The sequence below is a fragment of the Cariama cristata genome, unplaced genomic scaffold (assembly GCF_000690535.1).
Source record: "Cariama cristata isolate BGI_N322 unplaced genomic scaffold, ASM69053v1 scaffold32101, whole genome shotgun sequence".
In the NCBI taxonomy this organism is placed as follows: domain Eukaryota; kingdom Metazoa; phylum Chordata; class Aves; order Cariamiformes; family Cariamidae; genus Cariama; species Cariama cristata.
In genome coordinates, this window is record NW_009598060.1 from 9,940 (window position 1) to 21,106 (window position 11,167).

Sequence of the window (11,167 nt, forward strand, 5' to 3'; positions counted from 1 at the left end):
CCATTCAAATATACCTGCTCTTCTTTGGTCAAGGTGGAATTTGTTAGGATTTTGGATGCCTGTGGCAACAGCTTTCTGCCTTTTTCTTTTAAACTTAAAAATAAACCAATCGGTGCAGGTTTTAAATAGTGACCGTAGTGATGGAAGAGTGGGTAGTATAGAGTATGATGGGTTTCTCATTCTTTTGTCATCATGATATCACTAATAACTTTGAATCCTTGCAGTGAAGACAGCGTTGTTACTGACGGGCTGTCAGCCCACCATACAGAGCCTCACCCTGAAACCTGGCTTGAGAGAATCAGAGCAGTGGAACAGTATAGAACAGTGGAAAGAGCAGGATTGAATAATTCTCAAAAGATGCTCTCTGCAAGGCTCTCTCCCACATCATCTGATTCAGAACAGTTAGATTTAGGTCAGAACACGAAGATCCCAGTAAGAAGCAGTGATAGTGCAGTACCTGGTGCATCTGAGACTCGATACGTAAGTGAGACGAGTACCTTGCCTAACCAGTTACAAGTTCATCATCAAGACCTCAAGGAAGTAAATTGTCAGCAGATCTGTAGGTCACCATATGAAATGCTGAAGCATCAGCACTCCACTGGTGCCTGGGGACAAACTGCTTCAGTAAATGTTGCCTGGTTGCCTGTTTCTTCTAGGCTAGAAGACAATCTGGGTACCGCATCCTATGGCCCAATTAAGCCGCCTTCTGATGTTAGTTGTTACTCACTTGGAACACTAACAATAGATGAGCCGTGGTCTGGGACAACACCAGACTGCAGACAAGACTTTCAAAGCCACATGGTTACAGGGCAGTGGTCAAAAACAAACTTGATGTGTGATGCAAAACATTCCAGCCTTGAGCACATTGTCATTGAAAACTGCCTGCTAGATGATGCTTCATCCTTCTTTGCAAATGGAAGAAATACTATCTCTGATGTTTGCTCAGGAAATACAACGGGTTGCAGTGCTTCTGCACCAGGAGTTGCCACAACCTCTGAAGGTGTTAAAGAATCAGACACTGAGCTGAACTGTATTTGCTCTGGTCTTGAGGTACTGGGTCTGAATATTGGCGTCAAGGGGAACTCCGATGATTGTTTTGGTATTACTGCAGCTCTTGTAGGAGCATCCTCCTCTAGTGCAGTGGACTCAGCTGGAGGCAATACGTTAACTCAGAAAAACACTGCCTTTTCAACAGGGCAGAAAAAACAGCTGTTGAATGGTGTTGCTGTAGAAGATGGTTCTGGGTGGCTGGCCTCCCAAAGGCATTTAGAAAACTCTGAAGAATCCTCCAAAGCATTTCTTGAGAAGCCTGAAACTCTTGCAGAGACTGTGGGGGACGACATCAGCAGAAACCCACTGGAAAGTAAAGGTAGTCCTGAAGAAGACCCTCAGTTGCATGAGCAGCAAAATATGGAGATAAAAGTTACATCGACCCCAGTAAAAGAAGAAGGAAAGCTGAATCCAGCAGCTCCTTTGACCTTGGAGATTCTGGAAGGCAGCTACACTGGGAATTGCTGTCACAGAGATGGTTCACAATTTAGTAAGTTAAACCTATTCCTCCCCTTACCAAAACTCTTATCGGGGTGTCCTTTTTCAGCCACTTTTTTGCAGAAGGCAGACAGTTCTGGTTAGAAGCTCACAGTGGAGAGGAAGGAAGAAGCTCTAGCATCTAGAAGAAAAAATGGTATTTAAGTCTACTCAGAGAGTATTAGAAAAGCAGGTGGTATAAAATACAAAGTTACTAAGAAATTAATCGAGACTGAATAGTCAGAAATATTCTTAAAACACAATTAAAAGATTCGAACCTGATAACTTTTTCTGAACAGAAAATATTTCATTGTAAAACTTGTATTTAAGTTGTGTAATGGAATATGTTCACTCCTTCAGCTGGATTCAGTGTCTTGTTGTATAAAATCCTCATTTTTAGGTAATTTAAAATAATGAAGTGAAATTAATAATTGCAATTGGACACTGACAAAAGTTTCTGCCACGGAGTGGGAACTATAGAGGTGGCTGCCAAGTACCTCCAGAATAGCTGTGCTGTTGTCAGCCCCTCCGATGATTCCTTACCGTGTAGGTGTTCCTCAAACAAATCATGGAGTAATTCACTTTGTTAAGAGCTCAGAATTTTGTCCTCAAATGCCTGTGGTCTCATTCAATGCCAAAGTTTCCTTCTACCATTTTGACTTCCTCGCCTGTTTCTACAGGTGTACTCTTTGAAGTGAAACGTGTAGAACTGCAGGATCCTGCCATACTCTTCTGTGTCTGGGTGGTGAAAGACCTTCTACAGAGCCAGAAGGAAGCCAGAGCAAAGACTCAGCTTTTGCTCTCCAGTCTAGCAAGCTCTGCCCAATCTATTGCTGATCTTTCTACAAATAGTCTTGGAGAAGTAAGAAATCCTACCATTGTATAATATTGAGCATTTCACTCCTGATTTGACTGTTAAGCTGAAGTCAAAAAGGTTTTTTTCAAATGAAAATAATGTCATGAGGTGGTGAGTGGATGTTGCTGTTTCTTTGTTTCCCTATTTTTTGTCAAAAGAACTGCTTCAGATTGCTACTTTGTAACATTTCTGGTACTGTGTGTTTGGCTTAGTGTAGTTACCTTTCCAGTCTGAACAGTGAAAGCACCTCATTTTAAATTTGTTCTTAGGTTGGTTCAAGTACATTTACAATAGAAGTTTGCACCAGTGTGGTAAGATTAATTTTTAAATCAATGTAATCACACTGGCACCAATGACACAACATTACTAAAAAAGGAAATACTAGGCTGAAGACTTTCATTGACTGACTAGTGTCAACAAAAGAAAAGTGCAGTTTTTAGCGGCCTCCTGAGATGCTGCATTTGGGATGGGTACAGAAAGCTAACGCCGCGTAGCTGAACAGTAGGCACAGATCACCAGGTGCTTTTTTGGTTAGTAGTGGGATGTAAAACTGACCGTACTTTGACCAAGGCTGTAGAGGAAAATAGCATCTTTGATCAATTGAAATAGGTAATGGTGATCTTCTAGATCCCTTGAATAAATGCATGCATTCCCTAGATCTTTACGTAGCTGGATTTTATGATGACCTTAACAGAGAAGTACAGACATATTTAGATATCACATGTGTAACATGTATAGCAGTGACAGTTCCAAACTACAGGAGACTGTAAGCAGCTGCTGTTCATTGAAATGTGCTGCAGATTAGACCTGTAGTTTCCCTCCCCTGCTGCACCTTTTAATCAGTGAGCTGGGTGATGAAGTAGATATTTGAGTGAAAAGCTTGGCTGTGGGCAAAACTGGCTATTTGGGATATTTTTTTTGAGACCTTTGAGACCCGAGTAATAAGGTGGCTCTTGTTTCCCTTTTAGAAAATTGCCTTCCGTGTACATCTACATATGTGTCAAAATATAAGCAGTTCTGATCATTTCATGTATAACTCCAAATTTCACTATTGGAAACAAACATCCCCGTGAGATTTGTTGTGTTTCCTCTCAGTACGAAATACTGTGTGTGTCATAAAGATGTTCCCTTATCGTGCATTTTAGATGCCATCTTTGGTGGAGAAACCTAATAATTGCTGAGACAACCCCAAGTCCTACCCTCAGAACAAGAAAAACTTCCTTTGTGTTTAATTTCTCAGGCAGCATTGCAGGGCTTGGCAGGAAGGCATGCAACGTGTCTTTACTGGGGTGTTAAAATTTCAGAGGGTATGCCTTGAACTTGTTTGCTCTTCATGTCTGCTAAGAGGCCAACCTACAGAATGAAAATGCTGTCTTACCAGAAAGTTTGGTAGACACTAGTGATTATATACTAATTCTTTTTAGGTTACTGAGGCAAATAGAAATTGCCAGATTTATAGACAGGGCTTAAAGCAGCACCTTTTTAGTTCTGTCCGTGTAGAATACACTTACCTGGAGAAATTACAACATTGAAAGTAACCTACTTTTTACTCATCAAATAAAACTGTCATTTGGTGATAGACTACAATTAATTTGTTTTCCTACTTGCATAGGGAATTTTGTGTGAGCATCGAAGGTGCATATGCTTCTGTTTTCTTTACCTTTCTCTGAATTAAGCATTATTGGTAGCTGCCAAGAGCTGACTGCTGACTTAACTTGTCTGGTATGGTGATGGTCACATCAACATACAGTTCTTGCTATCAAAAACAAAGATCACTCCTCTTGGCTATTCTTGCAGATATGTACTTTCTTTTCAGTATTTACTTAATTTTATAAACATGATTCTGTGGCTTGCTCTTTTTTTTTTTTTTCTTGCTATATTTTTTTTTTTCATCTGTGCCTAGGCCATCAGATTAACTTCACTATTTGAGAATTCCCAAAGAGCTGAAGAGCTTGAAGGATTAAAGGCATGTGAGGGAGAATATGCAAAAAATTACAACACTCTTCGTCTTATTGGCAAAGGATCTTTTGGCTTTGTCTGGACTGCCAGGAGCAAGAAAGATCACCAGGAGGTTAACTATTTCTTTTAGATCTCATTGCAATAATTATTTAGGATGAAAACTGAAAGGTTAGAGTGTTCATATTCAGTCAACACTACCTGACTAAAAGCTGCTATTTGGTATTTTAAACAGTTTAAACAGAAATCTGAAATCGCTAACCTCATGGAAACAGGACAGCAAAATCTTTGCGTTGATGCAGTGTACGAATGTTACCTGAGACAACAGGCACAGAATGAGACTGACCATATAGCTAATTTAACCTGTTGAAAGAAGCATACATTAAGCCTAATAGAATTACAGGTTTTAGTCTTCCGTTACTAAAGAGAATGACAAACTTCAAAGTCTTCATTGTGCCACGACTCGAGAATGTGGAGTTGGCATGTTGAGGTTATGGGACCCTCCTCTTTATCAGCAGAATTATTTTGGATGTTGAGAGGCAAGCTCTGGTGTTTCTCTGCATGGACATTAAGTGCTCATTTCCCTCCATGTTGCACCTATGCCAGAAGTCACCACTGCTCTAATTGGGTTGATAAGAGAGCTGGCCTGTCAAAGCCTTTGGAATTCAGAGCATCAGCAAAAAGAAAATAAATATATTCCATTTCTGTGCATCATTTGGCTTCTAGGACTAAATTAGTTTAAATATGCTTAAAGATACTATAAGCAGTGTACATTAGGTTACTTCTGTTCTTCTAGTAATATGATTCACTAACATTTTTCCTGGAAATTAACTTACCAAACACTTAAAGCCATACTTTTGCAGGTGATGCTGAATGCTGTTGTCTGTGTAGGTTGTCATCAAGTTCATCTGGAAGGAGAGGGTGCTGGAGGACTGCTGGGTAGATGATCCTGATCTGGGGAGAGTTACTCAAGAAATTGCAATCCTGTTGAAGCTGCAGCACCCCAGTATCATTAAGGTACAGTGGACTCGGAGTGAAGGCAGTTTGAACTGCATCAGGTGGTTCCCTTGAATACTTGGTGTCTCGTGTTCCTCTTCAGGACTGAGGAAGTGTCCTGTATTAAATCTGCCTTTTGAGGAAAGAAAGGAACCTACCTATCCTGCTTTGTATTGGAGGGTATGCCACAGCAGACTATCGCTTCCTTCGACACTTTTACCCCCAACAATTGATGTAAGCCTAGATCTGGAGGAGTGACCCTTAACAGAAAAAAAAAAAAGTCTGTACATTATTTCAAGGTGACAGGATGCATATCTTGGAAGTGTGATATTACATCTGAACATGTACTAGTTCAGTAAATAATCTGGATATATGTCTTGAGTCCTTTTCTTTGTTTTGGGGTTCTTCGTTTTTGTTTTGGTTTTGTGGTTTGTTTTTCTTTTTTCCTTCCAGAGAGAGAATTCAGCTCGGTTTTAATTCTGCTCTCAATTTTAAGTATGCTCTCTTTTCAAGAAACATTTGTCCCCAGTGAAATTAGACTTCAAAGATTATAATATACGTTGATTAAATCTCCAAGAGGAGAGCAGTGTTTGTTGTTTGTTTTTTAGTTTTTTTTCTTTAAAAAAAAAGGCAATTTGAGGATGAAGGACATAATTAAAAAAGTCTGTTATTTATAGGTGCTGGATGTATTTGAAAATGATCGCTTCTTCCAGCTGGTGATGGAGAAGCATGGATCTGGTCTGGATCTCTTTACGTTCATTGACAATCGGCCCAACTTGGATGAGCCGTTAGCGAGCTATATATTCAGACAGGTGAGAGCTGGGAACCTACAGCTGCTACACGCAGGTACGATTTGGGTAATATAAGAACCAGGACCCTATTCCCCTGAACAGAACTACTGGCTAATCAGCAGGCATGCTGAATCAGAGTCATGCTCAATACCTGCAGAATTTTTCTTCATTATTCTGTAGGGCTGATTTCTAGCTAACTGAACCTGCAGAAACCTTTTTAAGGTTTACTTAGAAACCTGTAACAAAGAAACCTTTACAGGACTTTGCTTCATATGAGGGTTTCCTATAGAGCCATTGCCTCTTGGCTGTGATTATAGCAGCACACCCTGCCGTCGTCAGGATGCCCGTTCCTGTAGCAGTCACGTCTCCTCTGTGGGAGGAGGAAAGGGCGCTAAAAGCCACACTTTCACTTAGATCAATGCATGTTTTAGATTGGTAATGGGGGTAAAGGGCTCTCCTCTTTTTTAAGGAGTTTTAAATCAAGAAATGATCTTGGATTTTAACGTGGCATAACACAAAATAACTCAAGGGAGTTTACTGTGAGTCAGGAGCTTGCCTGAGAGCTGAATTGTCCTTTGTTCATTGAGTTAACTGCAACAGCGGTCCCCAAGTAATTCCCGCTCTTGTGTTTTAGAGTGAATTCCTTGCTCTAAGGTATGCAAGAATTACTTTGCATGTGATAACCCACCGCTGCATCCACACTCCCCTCGCCTGGGGTCCTGATGGAAGTCAAAGTGATGCACCTTCTCTGTGTCTGCCGTGCAGCGTACAGTCAAAAATTGCAGTCTGCAGTCTCTTTAGACATCTGACGAATAAGCCCTTTTCCTAAACCAACCTTGAGTTCATAGGGGTGCTTTGTTACTTCAGACCTGTACAGTATTTCTCTGCAGAGGGAGCTTTGTGTTATAAATAGAAACTTTTCTCCCTCACCCATCTGCTTTTCTTGCTCACATGTGTCGTGATAGGGATCACAATTGTCTCCAAGGTGATATAATTCTGATGCTATTCTTAATTACGGCACTATAGCATGAATCGTGCAGAAAGAAGAACGGAATTTAGGAGTGACTGTATTATTTATACCAAACTTCACTCTTAAATGCTTTGTCATCCTGCAGTATTGGAGGCACACAGTAATATCCTTCTTAGGAAATCAGAGGACCCTCCAAATGAAGCTGGGATAAAAATAGAGTAACCTGCAAGATTGTAACAGTAAGCTCTGATGCTTGTAACCAAAAAAAACCACAAGCACATCGTGACTATGGCATGCCATCTTCCCGCAGATTTGTGAGAGGAAAGCGAGCAAAGGCCTTTTTAAGTCTCTCTCCCAAGAGCATTGTAACACCCACTGCAGCTCTGGTGACAGGCATGCCTGAGTTCCTTTCCAGTTACCTAAATTAGGATCTGTATCTTGTTTATATACTGTCAAAACAAGCCAAAGTGCGGCTATCGGAACTCTGTGATGCCACGTTGATTATCCAGAAGGAGACCTCTGTGTAGTAACACCCAGTTCTTTCCTCCTCTTTCAGCTTGTATCAGCTGTTGGGTATCTCCACTGTAGAAACATCCTTCACAGAGACATCAAGGATGAAAACATTGTCATTGCTGAAGATTTCACAATTAAATTAGTGGACTTCGGTTCAGCTGCCTACCTGGAACCCGGCAAACTGTTTTATACCTTCTGTGGGACAATTGAATACTGCTCACCAGAAGTGCTGTCTGGCAAACCGTATGTCACCCTCTGAAAAGTAATTTTTGTGTCTGTCACACCAAAAAAAATGTGCATGCAGGGCTGGGATAGAGAAGCCAAGCTGCTTTGCCATTGGTACTCTACCAGAATATCTAACTACAGAAAACTGCAGTGAGATTTAGGGCGCTGCAGTGGCAGAAATTACTTGTAAAGGTTTGAATGCATATGAAGTAGGGCGCTGCAGTGACAGAAATTATTTGTAAAGGCTTGAATACATACAAAGTTGTTTCTGACTCAGTCTGTTGATAGGCTTTCTGATTCTGGTCAGATGTTTTGCAAAGTCTTGTACTAATGTCTGTCCTACTGCAGAGCTGAGTTCGAGAACAAGCCTATGATTTTAATTTCCAGCCTGGTAGGAGAGTCTGGATGAGTTGTGTGGTGACTTGAATGAGTCCTTTTTCCTTGATCTTTCCTACTACGTACCTCAGCTTGCTAACCTTCTCTTCATACCTACGTATGAACATGCTGACGCCTATCTTCCAAAAGCTGCTCTTTTAGAGAGGTGGCATAAACGAGTCCTGCTGTACAGCGTCTGCCCGTTGCCGTGTCTGTGTTTTGTGCTACTCCCACTCTCCTCTCGTCTGTTCCCTTCCTTCCCACTTGCTTCCCTGTATGAATTTTTGCAGTTTGATCCTTGTTCATCAACCTGTTGGATTTTTGTGCTCCTCTGGACTCAAGGATTCTTCCCTTGCTGCCATCTTGGAAGTGCTGCCCAAATCTTAGCTGTCTCTTCTCTACTCTCTCCTTCTCTGAGCAGTCTTTACCTGCAGGCTGGCAGTCTCACACCCACTCCTGGAGGGAAGCCTTACCTTCGCAAGGCGGTAAACAGTAATTGTATGTGCAAGTGGGTTGTCTCGCTCTCATTTCACAGCTGTTTTCATGGGACCTTCAGGCAGCTCCTCTAAATGGGGAATGGGGGCGGGGGGAGAAGCAGTGCAAGGAGGAGAGGCAATCCCTGCTGGGAATGAGATGGAGGATGAAGCAGTGGTGCCCTGGGAATTCAGCCTGTTATTGAGTGAAGAAACTGTCCCTTTTTCTCAGATGGGATCTAGAGAGTTAATACTTATTTCCAAATAACTTGGAAAGGGATGGGAGGAGGTAAATGGGATTCCAGTGAAGTGGCTGATTTTCCGTCGAAATATTTACTTGATAGTTTTGGCTCACGGTGAAGGAGGAGGAGGCTGAAGTTCTCTGGTCACCAGCTTACACATATGGAAGTCTGAGCGCAGGTTATACATGCTCATCCACGCAAACTGGTTGGCCGTTCTTTGCTTGGTTTTCTTTTCATGGAGAAGGATAATACAGACTTCTAAAAAACACATGTGAGAACCTGATTAGAATTCTCACAAACTTCCTATGTTAAAATAAAAATTGGAAACAACGGCTATCGACTGCCTTTTTTTCTTTTTACTGTCTTTCACACACAATTATGTATTTGCAATCTGAGTTTGGGCATGTTTTATCTCCGCCTAGGTACCACGGCCCTGAGCTGGAGATGTGGTCACTTGGTGTCACCCTTTATACACTGGTATTCGGAGAGAATCCCTTCTGTGAGCTGGAGGAGGCCATGGCAGCTGTCCTGAATCCTCCTTGGCATGTCTCAAAAGGTGATATTTCCTATTTTGCTTTTCTAAAGGAGCAGAGAAAGTATGAGCAGTATTTCTTCTCCTGAAATTAAGGGGAAGACTGGAAAAATGCTTCCAAATGTGCTCTGCAATGATTTTAAAAGCTGCTTACTGAAGCAGAGGTATCAGTGGTATCCTTTTCAGGTAAGTTCTGCAGTTCTTCATGCCCACGATGAATACAGCTATCTGCCCTCTATTTTATTCGTTTCAAATTCCAGGCCTCCTATTTATTATGACTCAACCTATCAGCTTGTCAAGCTTCAGTGAGGTTTATACCTGAGAAAACCAGAATAAATAGTGCCTGATGGGAGAGGTCACTCTAGCGGATGACTTTAAGATCAGTAACATGGCACTCACGTAACTGTAACGCAAGTTTTACCTCACTTGAACTATTGCCGATCAACGCAATGTCACTTTTGGGTTGGATGATAATGTGTTAATTTATAATTTCCCAATGAATTGTATGGCTTGACCTCACAGGAGAAATACATTGGCCTTTTTTTCTGTTGGGGGTAAAGAAAACGAATTGCTAAAGAAATCTTCACCAACAAGTTCTCTGGGGTCCTTAGGAGCACTGTGGTTATTTGGCTTCAGGGTGCTGACTGGTAAATTCTGGAAGCTTTCCCTGAACGCCCCTTTAGTCGCAGATCGAACGTGGGGTGACTGTGGGACAAGGCTGGGCTGGGAAACAGTGAGTCAGGGTTGCCTCTGTGGCATTTGTTTCTGCTTCTGCCCTCCTCGGTGTTGTAACTCTGCGCTCCGTTCTCTGTTTTCACAACCTGGAAATCTCGGGGGCCTTCCCAGAGCCAAGCACGTGTGACTAAGGCTGTGGTAGAGCAGTACTGCACAAAGGATTAACGGGGAGGATCTGTAATCAAAAAATCTGCATTCTTTGGATATAAACCATATCTTGCATTCTTAGCATGCCTAAAATCCAGCCTGAGCCCTTCCTCTTACTGCTGTTTCTTCCCAGGTCTCACGAATCTCATGGCTGGGCTCTTGCACCCTCTTCCCGAGCAGCGCATGACTCTGGCAATGTTGGCAGAGGACGGTTGGCTGAAGCAGCCTGTGAACCTGGGTGATTATACCTGGGAGGAGGTCTATGTCTCTGCTGAGACAGGTGAGGCGGCGTTCCGAAGGCTTTCTCCTCCACCCGCGGCCCGTCAGGCACGCAGGAGTGGTTCTTAAGAGAAGGCTGAGCTGCGGTTAGCGAGGTACTTCTCACCAGAAGGTCACCCGCTGATACCCGGACGTGCTCCGTTTGAAGACGTGCCTGTTGGCCAGCGGGACCTACGGTTCACCCCTCGCTGTTTGTCTTTCTCCCTAGAAAGCGGCAGATTCAGAAACGGTTCTGGCGAGTGCACGCGTGGAGATGGGCTCCCAGCTCCTCGTGCAGAGGGCAAGCCAGGCTCAAACGCTCCCGACGGCGAGTGTGCCGATCCCTGACGGGAAGAACCGGCGGCTGTGGAGCACCAGGGCTCGGGCCTGGACCGTTGCTGCTGTCCCTCTCCGCAGCGCAGGTCCCTCCTCGTGGAACGGTAACTCCCTTACCGCAGGATGCCTACCGTCGCTCAAGAACCAACATTAATTACTTGTAAGCGCTTCTCTCTTGTAGAAAGTTGTACCTTGAGCCTGAGCACGATTCCCCTAGAAAAGCTCCTTGCTAATA

The 11,167-nt window shown here is 42.8% G+C and overlaps 1 protein-coding gene across 1 annotated transcript in view; it reads left to right on the forward strand.

Moving 5' to 3' along the window:
- The window catches only part of PASK (PAS domain containing serine/threonine kinase), a 19,882-nt gene extending 8,938 nt beyond the window's left edge, over positions 1–10,944 (forward strand). Inside the window, exons 9-17 of the mRNA XM_009709152.1 lie at positions 657–1,540; positions 2,208–2,389; positions 4,287–4,454; positions 5,231–5,356; positions 6,013–6,147; positions 7,653–7,852; positions 9,347–9,480; positions 10,472–10,618; positions 10,826–10,944. Coding sequence (XP_009707454.1) covers positions 657–1,540; positions 2,208–2,389; positions 4,287–4,454; positions 5,231–5,356; positions 6,013–6,147; positions 7,653–7,852; positions 9,347–9,480; positions 10,472–10,618; positions 10,826–10,944 — 2,095 coding nt within the window. The remainder of the gene's footprint in view (positions 1–656; positions 1,541–2,207; positions 2,390–4,286; positions 4,455–5,230; positions 5,357–6,012; positions 6,148–7,652; positions 7,853–9,346; positions 9,481–10,471; positions 10,619–10,825) is intronic.
- Positions 10,945–11,167: the final 223 nt, after the last annotated feature.